Source organism: Venturia canescens, chromosome 1, assembly GCF_019457755.1.
Source record: "Venturia canescens isolate UGA chromosome 1, ASM1945775v1, whole genome shotgun sequence".
Taxonomy (NCBI): Eukaryota; Metazoa; Arthropoda; class Insecta; order Hymenoptera; family Ichneumonidae; genus Venturia; species Venturia canescens.
In genome coordinates, this window is record NC_057421.1 from 24,921,693 (window position 1) to 24,940,438 (window position 18,746).

Sequence of the window (18,746 nt, forward strand, 5' to 3'; positions counted from 1 at the left end):
CTGGCGAATAAGATTTTCGAGTTTTCACACGCACGAGCTGTTCTCGTAATGAAAAAAGTTTTTACGGCCAACAGCTGACACAAAATGGTGTCTATTTATTTCGTGGTTGCTTCGCGACTTGTTTTGCGGTGTCAAATTCTTTTTAGTCCACATAAAACTTGGCTTTTTTTCGTCTTTATGGGAGTCCGAAGAAATAGGAACTGCAGCTTTACAACACTAAAGGTTTGGGCGGACACAGAGGTCATTTGTCCTCGCACATACCTCAAGTACTTTGCGCATTTACAGTAGAAATTCTTTAAAATTACCTAATTTTTCTATAGGCATTGAGAAAATGGAGAAGGCAGAGTGAAACTCGCGCTTCTCGCGGCTCTGATTGATCTCAAGTTTCGGAATATGTGAGCTCAATTGCTCTTTCATTCATATTACTCAAGACAAGAGACCTTGCGATGCACCAGAAATTTTTTCCATGCTTCATTTTCAACCTTAAAAAAAAAAGTTTGAACTCTTCGTTCCTTTTGCCCTCAGCAGGACAATATTTGTCTTTTCGAGATCGTATCTCTGAAAGGCTATGACGTAGGAACAAGAAGATTTCTGCGAATGATTCCGTTATTGACTTCTAGGTGGGCTGAGAGCTTGCACGAAACTTTTCTTTCCACTTTACAAGAGTTTATTTCACCGCGAAGGTGGGAAGAATACGCGCTCGCCAGTGACGTGGAAATAGTGACGCTATAGAAGTCTTTCCGTTAGACCATGGTCAATCGAGGCTACTTTCACAAATCATCATAAAAATTCCATCATCATCTTTTTATCTCACTATTTATTGTCCGTCGTCGGAATTACTGTTGCTTTAATGATTTTGGCGAAAAAACCACTCTTCAGGTTTCCCTCCATTTTTTCCATGACATCGATTTACCTCGAGAGCATGAGAACGCACAGGCTTCTGCACCAAATATAAATGAACCGAAAAAATGCCTCATATGGCAAACTTCATAACCTCAGGTCGGGCGGGGGGGAGGCGTTTATCGCAGGTGAAAGCTAACCCTTCTTGGACATTATCGATTCACATGAATCGGCTTGTTTATCGACATGGATGAGATAGACATCGAGGTATCTAATGGACGGTTGGATAGACGGGAACAACAAAGTACGGATGTTGTGCTATCTGGTATGCCACGTAGCTCCCGACAACACACAACTGGATAATTTTAGTTACTTTGATGGATAAAAGTTATGTGCTTCTGTTAAGTTTACATAACGCAGTTGCAAAAATAATTCGAACTTGTTCGCTGGGTTAATTTTTTCGAATAAATTGTCAGATAGGGAACTAAAGAGATGATTTGTTTTTCTAGTTCTTTCCCAGCACTATCTTGTGACGAGAGCACGAATAGGGAGAATTTGACATCGATTTTAAAACTTCAATGGACCTGCATCATCGGTAAAATTGCAGTAAAGAAAAATTTTCAAGTCCTCAAAATTTCCGAGCCAAGAACCAGAAAATTGAGACAAAGAAGTTTTGTTGCATTGTAACAATGAAAAAAATAGTATGAACTTGGGAGAAAAGTAATTAAATTCCTTGAGAAACGACGAGATAGCACATTTCTGCGGTTTCATTAAAAAATTGTCAAAACTCAGGATGCTTTTCATCCTGGAAATGTGAGAAAATAAAACAAGAAAATTTGGAAGATCGTCGTCAATCAACTCGCACGAACAAATAAAAGAACTGTAAGTGCTTAGGGGCTTTGGTTGAACGATATTTTCTAGATGGCAAGCAAATGGTTCCGAGTACTTTTCAAACGAGAAAGCTTGAAACCGATTCTGGAAGCTTTTCAAAGAAGACAAATCAATATACCTCTTGTCTGGTGTAGTCTTTCCAGTACTTTCTTATCCACTTTCGTGTAAGCCAGCTTTACAAATGGAATTGCTGCGATTATAATCCACTCTGCCATTAGAGGAATGATAAATGGATTCGTCGACGTTGCCAGTGGCGAAAATGCGTGAAAAACATAAATCACGAGTTCTTCGCCCACAACTTTTCTCCTTCTCTGAATGGTGTAAACACATGAAAAAATGTTAAAAAGTTGGTCCTCCATGGGATTGTATGTTATTGATGTATAAAAATATTATGCATAATGTTGCCGACGTCACCTTAAAGGGCGTTGCATGTCTGGAATTTATTCTCAAGCTGGTTACGTTTTTTATTCCCACCCTGTGCCGCTGACATGAGATTGAGACGAATGCTTCGAGTTTCCATCGTTACGTTTGATCGGCTCGAGAAAATCCCGAGCATTTCGACCAAGGGTACACTCATCCCTCCATCGTAAGCGGAGCTGAGATCGTTTAAATCTCAGCAATTCTACTTTGTTCATTGCATATTCATGGCGTATTAATTACAGGGTGTTGCTTAAGAAAAAAAGGCTGACTTTATCACTGTGACAAAAAACTACACGAACAATGAACGCGAGCAATTTCTCCAACCTATTAGGGATTTTTTTTCGGTCCCCATTCAATCAGTGAAACGTTTTCGCAAATTCATTTAACTAATTAAAAATAATGGGTCAGAGGCATCCATGGCTTTTTCTGTTCCATCATACAAGTCGCCTGATTATATCGATCTCCATTACTTCGATGACTAAATGGACGAATAAAAATTTTAATTGATTCGACCTGGAATATTTCAGTGAAACTTGATCAAAATGTGAGTTATTCGTCAAAATGTACTGTTATTGCATATTGATTAATATTTTATATTATGTAAGGAAATTATTGGAATCTCTGAATTTTCAGAGGAGCCACAATCACATTATGTATTCGCTGCTAATTTTCATTAACAATTTATTTATGTTACATTATACGTTTGTATACTCTTTTCCAGTTTACTAATCTCAATGGAAATTGATGATCGATTTAACTGTTATTTTGGTTCGTGATGTGTTTTTTTTACACTGAATCAAGTGAACGCACGTTTCTTTTGATTTCGCCCATTTTTTGATGACCCGAGAAACTTCGAGTTTTACTAGGCATCGGAGTGTTGATTAAGATTTTTTTGCGTGATCGCGCGTTAATTCCGCGGCTTACTTGGGATCAATGGGATGATCTGGAATTATCACGAGGTCGAGCGTACTCCCAGAGAACTTGGGAAGCCTCAGGGTGTCGGAAATTTTCTACAAATTATGCATTACGCCTTAAAGAAGAAAGAAAACAATCGTTCAAACAACACGGATGAAAAAAATTGCAAATTTTTCACAGCTTCGAAAAACCATGTGATGCCGGATGAAAAATAATAATTTATGAATTTCCAGTTGACCTTTCCCACCGTGCGAAAAACAAATTCCTTGCTATGCTTTCGAACAATTTATTCTGGGCTAAAAATAATATTGATTCAATTCCGTTACGATAATACAGTTTGCGGAAAAGCAGGGCTCTTTTACATATCAATGTAATCGAGAATAGCACTTGAAGTTTTTTCCAAATGACCTTTTCCGACGTCACAGGAATCTGGGCCTCCTCATGGACTGTGACAGGATATCGGAATGGATTCACGTAAACGTCACTCTCCTCCACGTTCAGGACCAGCACTCCAAACTATATTTATATAGATGTGTAAAAACGTCTATATATATAGATCGTTTTTACTGATGGATCCTTTCCCTTTAACACGCTCAGCTGATTTTGACGATCCCCGGACATATCCGCAGATATCCGTGACAATCCGAACGGATTTCTCTACCATCCTTTATTTGGTGGAATAAAAAACGAGCGGAAAAATTGCGTCGGGCAACGTAACGAGTTTTCACAGTTTTGTAAAATACAAAGCAGTTTCCGCACTGTAAAATAATCACCAATTCTTCATGAGGAGATCGAATGTTCGATCCACTGACAGGCAGAATCCTTTTGAAGTGCGTGGCACGTATGAGAAACTACTTGGAATACATTTCTCGTTCGCAATTGCTGCAGCACTTCTACCATGAACTACTGATGCGTATTTTCTTGGATCAACTCAATATTTTTCTTAATTCTAAGAGGTTTGAAATTCCGGAAAACGAAACGATTTTGCAGTACTTTTTACACATAGAATTGTAATTGATCTCCAAACTGATAAATTCGAACGGTTTTTCTCATCTTTTCATCCGTCAAGTGTAATAGCTTGGGGTCAGAGTGCTTTTCATGTGCTTTTCAATATATCAACGGATTTATATTATCGAAATCAACGATTTCATGAAGTTCGTTGCCAATACTTCCCATGCATTCGATAAAAAAAAAAAGAAATAAAGTTGAATGAAACTTGTTTCGTTTCATTTTCTGGAGTGCGACTTTCATTTTAAAAAATGTACGACAAACACAAATAATTATCTGACATTTATGATTCTACGGCTGAGAGGGCTGCGGTTCATGAAAATGAAGTCAATTCAATGAATGATAGAATTGAGTTGCGAGGGCGTCGCGACTGGACCGAATCAAATGATGACCCTATTCGCAAATTCCGACAAATAATGTAGCTTGAAATCCTCGCTTCCTGTTTTTCGATCTCATGGTTGTGTATCGTTAATTACTTCAGCATTCATTTGCATCTGCAAATTGCAAGAAACTTCAACGTCTCCATAATTGAAGGGTTCATTAGCACCGCCACGTTCGTCCTACGTTGAATATTGGACAACTCATTTTTGCGACTCCCTGAAAATGGAAGCTTCCTCATCTGCAGCTAGATTTCGTGGTCGTCCATGTAAAGTAGCATTTTTGTATTTGATATTACGCAGGGTGAAGTGCGATCCATTGTGGATGCTTGCACGTACAAACGTAGTACAATAACCGTATGAAGGACCAATTCCAGAGTGCTTTCATCTCAATTGAAGCGATAGAAAATCAGGAGGAACCACCATTTTGAATGCATTGAAATTTTTCGTTGTTGCAGATACATGGCGATCATGCGACCCCTGAAGCATCACATGTCACGTAGACGAACCATAATTGCTCTCATTTCGATATGGTTGGCGTCCGCGTTATTGGCTATGCCTTGTTTGCTGTATTCCACAACGAAAACCAGAAAGTGAGTGGTAGTGTGTAGTTGGATGACGTTGATGCGAACGCCTCATTCTTATCGTCGTAAGATCAACCATTTTCGTGTTTTTTGATAAATTAATTTATTGTTTGCATCGAAATTGTCGTGACTGTTCCTTCTACTTTTTCATCAATCCTAGCATATATTTTTTTTGCTCATCATCACTTTGTTTTCCAAGCTTATCATGTTACTGTGATTATTACAGGTATTCGAATGGGAAGTCACGAATAATTTGTTATCTTCTGTGGCCAGATGGAGATTATCTCAACAGTAAAACCGAGTATATGTGAGTTGAATAATTTTGAATATTTTGTTGAAATAATTTCACGTATTGATATACTGACGACGTTGACGGACAGAGGTTTATCTGAACACAGATGAACGATAATAACAGCGACAGCTGTGGAGGCAAAATATTTTGGGGTTCGTGTTTTGCAAATTTTTGCCATCGTCCTGAAAAGCTCCATTCAAGGGTAGCTTTGCACGAACCTATAGCGTATTCCAATCAGTCAGTGTTGGAAAGGATCGCATGAGTAAATTAATGCAGATACGAAAATTTTGCGGGGACGACAGATGACTGAGTTTGTTCGGTAGCCTAGTGGGAGCTATAAAAGTACTTTGAACTAATTAGACGCAGCGCCACTCGATACATCATTTCAACTTGTCATGCAAAGTTCAGGTAGACCGCAAAGCCACAACACAATGGCAGTAATCAGGTGGTTTACACGCCAAGAGGAATCCGCGTTCGAATAAATGGGTGGGGATCAAATGTTGGAATGACTAAAATTTCGAACAGCTAAAATCTCGAATTTATAAACTTCGAATGATAATATGGAGACGGATAGATTCGACTAGAGTTTTGAATGCCGAAAATAAATAAAGCAGAAACTGCAGGGTTCGAAGAACGTTTACGTCGAAAATAGAATGTAACAATCGCCCATAGGACGATGACTAAAATATCGATTTTACGAAAATTCGACTATCACTCTTTCGATTCATAAATTACTACGGTCAGCGATACTGTGAAAATTCACAATTTTGAAAATATAATAACGAAAGACCAAATATTACTTAGGTTGAAATACTGAAACACCAAAAAGTCGAACGGTCAAAATAGCGAAAACGTTAGAAAGTCGATCGATCAAAATAAAGAAATGCAGCGGAGCTCCAAATACACGCGTCTCACTCACTCACTTACTCAGACCGGTGATCTCCAATTTTAAACATCGCCATTTTGACTTTCGCCTTTTCGAGCTATCGCTATTCCGCATATCTAAGTTTTATAGGCTCGAAAAATTCACTTTCGATTTTTTGCTACTCTATATTCTGGTCTGTCTGTAAAACAATTACTCTACATTTTGAATTCGAAAATATGAACTTTTGACATTCGGATGGCCTGTTAAAATTGCATTCGAAATGAAAACTATTGAAATATATATTTTCGGGTAAATATGAATGGCTCCTGTAAAGAGTCTCTGGCAGCGACGTCATAAATGTACTTGTCTTTGAGTCACTACCGCGACTCTAGATTCAAAGAAGGAATTTTTGATTAAACACGCAATCTGCTAAATAGTCGATCGGGAATGAGAATTTCGAATTACTTATTTTTCTCCAAACTGATATGACAACTTTTAAAATTTCGAAATATCGACCGTTCTACAATTCAGTTATTCGACATAATTGAACCCCACCCGAATAAATTTCTCGAGAGCATATCGAAATTCACACGAACAATAACGTCAAGCTTGCGGACAATTTCAAGAATCGTCTTTTTGCAGATACAACTTGGTATTCCTGGGGGTAACGTACCTCATACCGATGGCGGTGATGGCCGTGTGCTACACTCTCATGGGACGCAAATTGTGGGGTTCGAAATCCATCGGGGAGCACACCGAATATCAAAAAGAATCGATGAAGTCAAAACGAAAGGTAATTTTTTATCATCCACCTTAGCGATATTCGTACATTGACTGATGCTCGGTCGAGGACACTCTTGTACCATTGGGTATCATTTGTCGAACGAATAAATATATAATTATCTAAGCTTGCATCCGACATCTGGTTGACTATCGGATCATTTGTAACGAGTAATCATGTCGATTTGGGTCAATTTGCTTCACTCGATTCTTTGCTATGCCAAGTGACGACGATTTCACGATATCGCTAAATCTATAATAACATTGAAAGCACGGCTATTTACCGCTCTGATGAAAGTCGTAAAATATTTGGAACTATAAATTGAATCTCGTGTATTCTGAGAAAAAATATTCGCTAGCATACTAAAAGTTCATGCCGATTAATTCTCATGCCAAGATATAAAGATAAGTGAACCTGTGAACTACACGGAAATTTGCTTCCCACTTTCGTTGTAGCAACTTCAGAAATTCTGTGTAAAATAAACTTCTGGAATATCGCATCTCACGATCTTGCCTGCGAGAGCTAATGATAAGAAAGTGTTATTGAATAGTGGCGAATTACGTGTAAAACGAATGACCCACCTTCGAGATAGTGCATGAAAAGTGATAACACTTTTTCTATTTAACTGAAAATAATTAAATTACATTCATCGTATTATTAAACCTCGTCCCTGTTTCCATTGGGACAAAATCTGTTTGATTGATCGCAAGATCGAATTGAATTTGGTGATCACATTAATACTCCTGACCAGCTTTTATCAAAGATCGATGAAACGAGGCAATGACAAGATTTCGAGAACTGATCATGTACGACCTAACTAACTATCTACGACCACAAACTTGTATTTAACACCCTTTGGGTCAAGAACCGCCAAAGTGTCGTGACCCAAAGAGCCATAAAGACAGAACCCTCGGGGAGTTAAGATTTACGATCCCCTTGGTCCACGTCAATGATGTCTTTATGCAGACTTTAAGCACCAGCCCAACTTCATGTCTACGTATGTATGAGCTCGTGTTCGAAAAGCCCTCGAGTTATCGATCACTCGATATTCCAACTGCAATATTAAAAATACAGTTATCGGCTAACGACGCTCGATATCGAACTTGAGCGAAAGTAAGATGTGCACTGAAAATCATTATTAACTTGAAATCTCGTCCAAGCTTTATTCTCGCGAGTAAATTCCTGTTATCAAAACTACGGAAATGTTCACTCACTCAAGTAATAGAAACGCTGGAACAATGCTGGACGCAAAAAACGAAGCGACGATCCACTGCGATGTAACAAAGCCACGGAAAAGAAAAGCGTTGGGATTCTCGCTTGAACTGATTATTTAATAAACGAATGGAAAAAATGAGTCATACTCGATAGCCGGCAAGAGAGTATAGTCAGTCTGCTCTCAAGGATCCTCACCGTCGTGGGGGATTTTCCATGAATGGAGGTTGAATTAAACGGAATTAGGGAATAAAATAGCAAACGAAAAGCTTCTGTGAAAAGTGCTTCAGAATTTAATAATACGAATAGAATGATATTAGTGAAACAATGACACCAATTTTGCAGTCTTTTACCTGCTGCACCTTGGAAACAACTGAAATGTGGGGCTCGTGCGATGTCACGAGTCGGTTAGACCTTCATCGCGAGAGTTTTAAATGAGTAGAAACGTTTTCGCAAGTGTCGAAACCAGCACGAAATACGTGGGTGGTGAGTAGTTGTCAGTCTCATCGGAAATTGTTAGCAGAACAGATAGACTTGGTGGCCAGACGGGACGTCAAGCATCGTTCGTGGGAGCGTGAAAAATCGTTTTCTGATACGTGGGCGTTAGTCTGGGTCATCTATATCCAGAATTTCTGATGAAAAATCTCCGTAGAAGGAGCTCATCGCAATAAAAAGTGAAAGTCCCTTTCGCGATACTCAGTAAATAATGTTTGGCGGGAAAACTCTGATGCAAATGATCACTAAACCCCCCGAATGAATTCTCGAGCGATTTCCTTCGCTGGGACTTTTGGCACTGCGGTGCGGGCGCGAATGGAAATCAGAACCTTCGAAAAATGTTTCGTCCCTCGAGAGCATCCAACCGGGTAATAAGCGACCCCTGGTTTACACATCACTTCTCTTTCATCTTTTTTCCGAGGATATACTCTAACGAGATCGTTGAAAGTGTAGTCACGACACCTGAGACTATGAGATAAACTGGAGGAAACTTTGTGGTATTCAATTTGTATCCGGCTTACTCGACGCAAGTTTATGGAGCACAGCCACTTCTTAGGCACCTCAATCATACTACGAACTGTCAAAAACTATTTTGTTTAATGGAATTGCATTACTACACATTGGATTGGATGAAACTTGGATAAACTAGATTATGAGGTAAAATAAAATACGCTGACATCAAATACTCATCACAATCACAGTGACCAGAACTTTCATGTCGTGTATTTACTACGTATCAATAATAGAAAAAGACACTCTTCAGAGACTTATAAAATAGCTCGTCCGGATCTCAGTATGTCAATTATTGAAGGGGACCCAAAAAAGCCTGGGGTCAAGGGTTCGTGACACGAGAAGGATCTGAGAGGGAAGAATCAGCTGAGTCAGGGTTGTGTAATAGTCAATTTTATGATCTTCCACCAGTCGTAAAATGGTTTTCCAAAAATGGATATTTCGTGGTCGGTGGGCACAAGATCGTACAACAAAATGAACATCAGTCAAATAAAAATGGAAAAAATGTGACCGAAAATTGTAGCGAACTACTTTTTTTAAATGTTTTAATTTAGATTGTGTATGAAATTTAATGGGAAAGTGCTCCATGCATTCTGTGACCTCTAAATATTAATTTTGTGTTACTACTCTCATTGTACGACGTGGTTTTTTTGGTCAGGTTCGCTAATAAAAACCGGGTAATATATGAGAAGAGAAAAGAGATTAAGGAAAATCGGGGGGCGAAACGCGAAGATTCTGATCTCGAAAAAGGTAACAGCTTGGTGATGGAACTAAAAGCAGTGACATAAAGGATAATGGGAAGAGCGGCAGACCGTAGGCCGGTACACGACTTTTTGATCAACGCGCTTTTATTTGAACAGCTGGAAACGAGTCATGGGTTTTGATCCTGCAAAAAAATTAAATGTGAACATTTCAACATTTTTTTTTCTTCTCACATAATGTCATCAAGAAGACACGGAAGTGGGAACCTTTTATTCTGTGATTTTTTTACACTTTAACTAATTAATCCATCTCGTTGATCCCTTAGGTTGTGAAGATGTTTATCATCGTCGTGACAATATTCGCAGTGTGCTGGTTACCCTACCACGGATTCTTTATTTTCCTCTACCATCACCAACGCTTTACGAGAACCACTTACGTGCAGCACGTGTATCTTAGTTTTTACTGGCTCGCAATGTCCAACGCCATGGTTAATCCTATTATCTACTACTGGATGAACACGAGGTGGGTCCACATTTATGTTTTATCTTCCAGTACTACTCTCTCATGTAAAAACTTTTGCGGTTGGGTTAGCCAAAAAATTGTCGTAAAATAGAAGGAGGCACTTTGATCCAATGATTTATTACCGCTTTTCACACTCCGTTCAGCCGAATTGACAGCCACCGAGAACTTCAGACGCGAGAGTGAAAATCCATTGAAAACATTCTACGAATACGTGATCTCGCCATCGTAGGCAGCATATTTTGGAGATTCACTGGATAATCAATCTTATTCACTATTTTTTTCTGAATAGAAAACATGTTAAGCTCCCTCGTCAACCCTTCACGGTTTCAACTTCTCCAAACAAACACTCAGACGACTTTGTAAAATATTGTATGCCATCGATTCGCTCGGTATTGTCAGCGTGCTACAATTGGAGCGATCTGTTTCTGAGTCTGGATTTACTTTGTCGTACTTAGACAGTTTTAGTAATCCACATCTGTATCCGGTTCCCCGCACATTACTGTTAACCCTGAGTGAAATTTACGGTATGCTCTGACCTCGCCAGTAATTATTCAAACAACCGATACGGATGGAAGAATATACGCAGCCTTTGGGAAAACGGAGCAGAGTGAACACAATTAAACTGTTGAGAAAATGAACCTTTTGTTCAAGAGCTTCAGACGAAAGATTTTTGTTCGAAAGATTGAACGCTTTACAGATTCAACTTTTACTCAAAAGATTTTTATTCGAAAAATTCAACGGTTTAAAGTTTAAAAGTTTTCTATTGTTCATGCTTCACTTTTACGCTATTCTTCTCTCTTTCCTTTCAAGATTCGTTAGAAACTTCAGCCTCAAGTATCGTCTGTTAAATAATTTCTTCACATGCTGTAAAGCTCTGCAGAACTCACACTATTTGCGGATCCTTAGTTTCTACGAGCTTATTGTTCACGTGTCCCATGCACGGCTAGGATATAAAACAACAAATTGAATGTCTCTCTTGGCATGAATCAAATGTAAAATTACATTTTATTCGAGAGAAATCTTTACCAGTGAAACAAAATGAGGAGTAAATAATTTTCACTTTAATTTACACGATCACTTCCAGTGGAAAATTACGGTCCATTAAAAAGTTTGATTCCTTCGAAATTGTATTCCTCTAAATTCGTGAATAATTCCTTCAACTTTCGAGGAAAAATGTCGTTCTACTCGAACAAATAATCATAATAAAATATACGTCATAATTTCTAAAGTGAATGTGACAAAGTCGATGAAGATGATGAATTTGCAAGAAATAATCGTATTCAGTATTTATAATTCCATAACTGTTGGACGGCGATCGTCGAAAATCAGACTTTGGCTTGAGCCGCTATAACGTAAAGTTATAAAAGCTTGATCAAAAGTCATTCGGCCACAGGCAGGAGCTTTGAACGAACATGACAAGCAGTTTTTCTCTTCCACTGTTGATTGGCGAAGCAATCACGGGTTTGAAATGGAGTTAATTTGTTGCTAAGAGAATTGAAGAATTCTATGTAAATCGAATTTTTTGTTTCAAATAGCGAAAATACCTTTCACTTTGGGTAGGATTTATCCACCTGTGGCTTGATTGTACTAAAAATGATAAAATTCAAAGAAACATCGCTCGTTCTCCCACGTCACTTACGAAATCCACTGATTCAATTTGAAAAACTACGAAACAATCGGAGTTTCTATATAAAGGTTTTCACCCAGTTTATTCTCTCCTCTCAACCTCGATATTGTACTCTTAATTGCATGAAAAGTTTCAACACTCGAATTCGCACCCCGGTCTTGCCTCAAAAGTTACACCGCTGACGTTGGAAGCTAACAAGTCAGTACAAAGCATTGACGATACGATAAGAGGGACTGAGAAAGAGGAGGAATGAAGATGAAAACAGCATTGTTTCGTTATTTAAATCTTTCAAAATATAATAAAAAAGGACAAATTACCTTTTTATTATCGTTTCTAATAATCGCTTTGAAGTTCTTTTCGTCTCATCGGACCTGTTCTATCGATCATTCGATTCTTACTGACTAAATTCAACGATCTAGCTCGACTCGCGAAAACTCGAAGAAGGGAAATCGCATCGAGGAGAAATATTTTGATCGAATTATATATACATTGAAATTTCGAGATAGAATTCGGGTTCAAAAATCTCGTTTCAAGTGAATGAAGAAAAAAATTAATAATGCAGAAATATTAGCTGCGAGCCAGAAATACATTGCTGCAAGAGTAAAAATTTCACATTATTATTAAAACTGGTTATTATTATTAAGGGGATTATCATGGAATTCAACGTCGTTCGCTAAATTATTCGACACTGAGAATAATTTCTTTATATAAAAAAAGTGGCAGTCACGAAGTAAAGTTGGAGCGAAATAATAGCAAAGCAACTCATCATTTTCGCAACCGAGGCTTTCGTTTTTCCACTCATTAATCATAAACTTTTTCTCTGTCTCACTCGGCCTGCCAAAGGTGAGATTTTGTTGAGAAGTTTCATCGCAGTATTGCATTCTCATTCCGGGAAAATTTCAGCCGTGTGTATAGAGATATTGATTAAAGTTCACGAACTGCTTATTAATCGAAGATTATTGGGACTACACTACACAATCCATTGCTCAGAGTGAATCGCTGTAGCATTGAAATTGGACATAAATAGATGAGGAAAATAGAGAGAGCCATTTCCTCATGGAAAGAAAACATCTTCGAGCGCGAATCGTCTTGAATGTTATTTCAATTCAATTTCAGTTATACGGAAGCAGAGCAACTGAGTCAAAGTTGGCTTGAAGTTTATTCCAATTCTGTCAAAGAAGATTGCTATTCATTCACACTCACATTAGGAAGTTATTTGGAGATTACGAAAAATATAGCGTGTTCATTAGGGTGATTGAAAAAAAATATATATTTCCTTTTCCCGCAAAGTCGTAGTGAAAAAGTTATTCTCTCAAAATTTGGGCCATCTAAGAAAATTTTTAGAGTTGGCACCAACGACGTTGAATTTTTTTTTTCTTTCTTAGTGAAAAACTTGGTGAAAAAGGTGCCGCCAGTAGAATTTTTATATTTGTTCATTCCACTGGCGGTACGTGACGTAAAAATTTCGAGAAAATAATGTTTTCATGATTCGCTAACATATGAAGCTGCGAAACAAAGCGAATTATTTTTTTTTATCTCAAAGCGTTTACGAAAAACCAAGAAGAAAATTAGAAAACCCATTGGGACGACCTCTAAATGTTTTTCCTTCAAGCTCAAATTTTGAGAGAATCAACCCTTGATTGAGTGCTAACTTTTGTCGTTGCAGCGCCGAACAAAATCAATCTTTTATTATCGACGTTTTTCACTAAGAAAGAAGAAAATAAATTTCAACGTCGTTGGCGACACCTCTAAACATTTTTTTAGATGGCCCAAGTTTTGAGAGAATTACTTTTACATTATCTATTAACACTTGCGACTTTAAGAAAAAAAAAATTTTTTTTTTTCCGAATCACTTTAGTGTTCATATTCGACCGGTAAAACAAAGATTCTCATCGAAGATTTCATTTTTCCATTATTCATTCTACCAGAAATTCAGGACATTCCCCTTTCGTCACTTTCACGCCTTTATTTTCTTTTATCTTAAAATCAAACCAAGTGATGATCGTTACTTTTTTTCTCTTACGCAGGTTTCGAGTATACTTTCAACAGATCATCTGTAAATGCTGCTGCATGATGGGACGTTCGAATATGAGAAGCCGTCAAATGCAAGAAATGGCAGCCCTGCAACGTTCTGACATCGCCCATTCAGGTGAGATGATGGAGATACTTACACCCACTCCTTCCCAACTCTAACTACGTCACAGTGTCGATCACTCGTCACAGAGTTCTCAGCTTCTGTTCACAAAGAATATTATTCTTTTCGAAGACTTTCTTTGAAACTCAATGGAAATACGAGAAGAACGTCACATGAACTTGAACGAGTATCAAAATCTATGTGTCAGTAACGAATAGGATTTTATAAGATATCTCATGTTTTTGACATCAAATCTGCTTTATTATTTCTCTAATGTTTTCTCTTCTTATCCACCAACCAAGGCATTGCCACTCTTCTGCAAAGAAAAAAAAAAAAACAAAAGCCAGTTATGCTATTGGGTAGCTTCATGTTCGAAACGTTTCGAAGTTAATGACGTTGTTGGGATTTTGTGTCAATCAGCTGGACTTTCGCTCTAGAACTACTCCGCTCTTATTACGGTAATTGACGTGAAAAATACTTCGTTTCACCCGCCCATTATTCTCGGTACAGATGATCTAGAGCAGCAGGAGCAGAGGGCTCATTGTCAGTAAAATCAGAACAAAAAGTTTCGAAATCTTTTGTTCATCGAAGGCATTCTTTCACTCTCAAATACGGGAATGTTTTTAAAAATTGATATTTTCGGGAGTTTTTTATGAAATTTTAACAAATAAAAAATGATACGCACGCACTGTGGATAAATCGTTGTGAAAAGTTCGTACAGGATTCAAATCTGAGTGAAAATATCGAGAATTTCCGCGGTGATGTATTAAATTCAGCGTCCCAGCGCTGTTAAAGCTCTCGGTGCTGAATTTTTTTTTTCAGTGACATTCACTAATGAGTTAGGGAAAGAGCTGAGGTTAAAGATTCTGAAAAAATGAAAAGGCACGGTTCTCGTTTAATGGAAAGAATCTCCGGAGGTTAAGCACTTTTGAAAGCACTCGCGACGCCGGCATTTTCAGCCGTTGCTGTATCGATTCTCGTGACAAAAACATGCGATTCTCGAAGAACGACGACAGATTTTTCTGAGACGAAAAAAATGGTGAATAGAAAACTGCGTCGAAAGTTATAAAAAGTGGGAGGAGCGAGCCAAATCGCTGACTCGTATAGGCAACATAGTCCTCCAAATTAAAAAAGCTTCCGAGGATAAAAGTTTCATCGCGTTGGCATAAAGCTTCGGGCCGAAAAGCGATGCTGCTAATAATTTTCGCGGATTCGCATTTTATTACAAATACATTATTCATCGAATTATGTTTGATTTAATACACCAACACAATTAGTTGTATTTAGATTATTAAAAATATTTCAATTTGCGTCGCTGCCAAAACCCACTGACAAAACTATGCGGACCGAAAGTTTTTGAAAAATGTTTTAATTTAGTGTTCTCCAACTCGTAGCAATAAAAGCGATGTCATTGCTCAGCACATTATAGCCGGACAGTTTTTCCTCGCTCGTTTCACAGGAGGGTTCAGGGGTCGAACTTTAACTTATTGTTTGGCACACACCCAGTCGCGAATTCCTTCTCGAAGGCTTATTCCCCCGAAAAAACTTGGAATTTCGTTCAATGTTCTGGAAATGAAATCAATTAATCTCTCTCGGCGCTTGAGTACGATTTTTCATGTAGTTTTTTAACGCCTTACATGTAGCTTCACTTGAAATTCGAAAAATTGAGCAATTTACGACCGTTAAAAAAAAAGTGTACATTTTATGTCATAAGATTATAAATATTTCAATCACAGTATTAAAAATCCGACTCGACAGACTATAGAGAAAAAAATTTCGACTATTTTTAAAAAAAGCATCAAAAAATATTAAAAACTGTATGAGCTATCATGCAGACTGTGGGAGAAAAAATAGTTTTCAGAAAAACGCACTTAAAGTTTCAAGTACGCATCAAGCCCTCTCGTTGGACAGTCACGTTTTTTATAATAGCTTTCTGTTTCAGGGAATTTTTATAACCGACTTTCATAGAAATACGCCTAAAACCGTAAAGAACGTAAAAAGATCTGTAAAAAAAGAAACGGTCTTTTGAAAATTCTGGACATATGTAAGTCCTTGAGTTTCTGAGAGGAGTCAATGGTGTGAAACATCAATTATGAAATAGCTGAATAGTCGTGTGAACTTTTTCATAAGTGAACGAATTCTTGTTCGACGTTCAGATGAATTTTAGACGTAGTGGAAAAGAGCACAATTTTGAGTACCAGCATACAAAGCGTATCCTTTGACGTTTGTATTCGTCGTTTCAATACTCACCGTCAAGAATCCAGTGTGCGTCAAAATATGAAAGGAAGGACACCGAAGAAATAAGAACGTAAACATCGAGTGCATGACACGTGAAGTTTCTTATAAAATCCAGTTTTTCCCTTTTTCCTTTTTTTCTTCTACTTTCTACTTGAGGTGAAAACGCACCATGGAAATTTAAAATATGAACGTTTGTTTGATTTTTGTATCCAATTGAATTGACCAACTTCTTAAAAAAAATTGTGAACCCTCAAGAAATCAGAAAAATTGTGAACTCTCAAGAATCATATAAATTAAAAGAGATAAATTTAAAAAAATATATATAATCAAAACGTTTCAAGCAGTTGCTCAATTTTTTTTTTTTTTTTTCAGGCCGTATGAAATCAACGTCAATTCGATGGCGACACAGTGCAGGGGAAAGTCACCTGCAAGCTTTTCGTATGGACTCACGTTCCATATGCGAAAAAATCCATCCACGAGAAAACGTAGCTATTATTTGAAGTAGATGAAGATACTCATTAGAGATGAAAATATATGAGGAACGAGACTTTACTGATTTTTGACGTCACCATTTCGGAGAAAAAAATACGTACAAAAACGAGGGAAAGAAATGAAGAAAAAAAGATACGTCGAGCGTTCGTACGTCAATTGATTGCAGGAGACATATATTTCTATGCGAGTGTAAAAAAAAAAGAATTGGCAAGATAATTCAACGGATTCGGTATTCTGCGATACGAAATACAGTGATAAAGATATTTTCGTGATAATTTTTCTTAATTACATAGCAATCTATTTCATAAGTTCGTCGTTTAATCCAGATGGAACACAAAGAACTTAATTTTAAGGAACACCCTTGTCTTTTTTACGAACGATTTTTTTTCTCGTTAAGATACAAAAGAATGTTATTCTTTTATCAGTTTGTTGGTCAATGATTTATTTCCATGTGATGTATTGATGCACAATATATTGTTAATTAGAGAAGGCTCGCTTGACACTTTAGCAGACTTCTGACGAATGATATTGAATTTGAATACAACGATTGGAATAATAATTCGATTTTCAATGTTAGAGGAAAAATGGTCGTCAGAAAAAATACAGGAATTGTTGAAACAGCGCCACACCGAATACGAAAAGAGTCAAAAAAGTTGTGAAATACTATCGATATTAAGTGCTGGTTTCTTGGCAGACGTGTCAAATTTGAAGAGAATTTTCGTGAAGCTGCAGAATGGATTTTCTTTTCATTCGAAAAACGATCATTAAATTAACAGTTAGTAGAAAATATTCGAAAAAAAATAATGTGCTCGGAGGTTGAAATTCACTTGAAACCAATTGAAAACCCCTGAGCTATCCTTTTGATTTTTCCAAACGTTGTTAAAATTCCTGCCTAACTTTTTTTAAAATCGTTGATTTTATACGAGAATTATTTGTGACTATGAGAAGAAAGAAGGCAATATGCAAAAATACTGTCAATGTCAGAATGTCAATCGATTCAAGTTGCATTGAAATTTATACTGTTAAGTATCATGTCCTAGAGAAAACATTGTTACACTATTAAGCTGCGTACCTAAATTGGTGTAATTCAATAAACTCGAGGAAAAAAAATATCGATTTTCTAAAATACAAAAAAAATGTAAATGTATTTCTGGCAAATGAAGTAACAAACGTCGACAATAGACATTTTTCTGCGTTTACTAAAATATCGAAATATTGAGTTCACATTGAATTGAACGACAATACATTCGTACATCATAAAATGTTGGTTACGTTGGCTGTTAAATATCAACTAAAATTCCAAGTCGGTATTCCGATCTTTCCAATTATATATGGTATGTGTATAAAAGTGATATATAAGATCATCGTTACAATAAATTGATTTTATCATATAAAATGTCCCATGAAAATATTCTGTCTTCTGAAAAAAAAAAAAAAAAAAAAAAAACAACATTGTACAAACGATCAATAAATCATTTTATTTTTCACTTATTCATTCGCTAGATTATCACTTCTCATCGAGTTTTTTCGTACTTAAAAAATATTTTTACATCCTTGTCGAAAACTGAAAATAAGATTTTGAAAGACAATTTTTTCTTTCCACTTTCAGTGGATGATTCGTTGTGGGATTCAAACGGAGGGTGCAGGTTATAAAAAGGTATTTTCAGGAGAATGAATCGAAAGAAGCGTCTCAGAGAAAAATGCTAATTGTTATGCATGTATAATAATCAGAGTGGAACAAATATTGTTTGAAAAAAATCACACGCCAGATGAATAGCTGGAAAAATTCGAAAAACACACTCGGTCTGTTGAATTTTTCAGGGCTTTCCGCATGTGTACGA

The 18,746-nt window shown here is 37.1% G+C and overlaps 1 protein-coding gene across 2 annotated transcripts in view; it reads left to right on the forward strand.

Moving 5' to 3' along the window:
* The window catches only part of LOC122409532 (tachykinin-like peptides receptor 86C), a 75,568-nt gene extending 57,267 nt beyond the window's left edge, over positions 1-18,301 (forward strand). For both annotated transcript variants that reach the window (XM_043417178.1, XM_043417169.1), the window contains exons 3-8: positions 4,910-5,044; positions 5,262-5,342; positions 6,835-6,985; positions 10,218-10,414; positions 14,069-14,190; positions 16,786-18,301. In XM_043417178.1, coding sequence (XP_043273113.1) covers positions 4,910-5,044; positions 5,262-5,342; positions 6,835-6,985; positions 10,218-10,414; positions 14,069-14,190; positions 16,786-16,913 — 814 coding nt within the window. In that variant the 3' untranslated portion in view covers positions 16,914-18,301. The remainder of the gene's footprint in view (positions 1-4,909; positions 5,045-5,261; positions 5,343-6,834; positions 6,986-10,217; positions 10,415-14,068; positions 14,191-16,785) is intronic.
* The last annotated feature ends 445 nt before the right edge of the window (positions 18,302-18,746 follow it).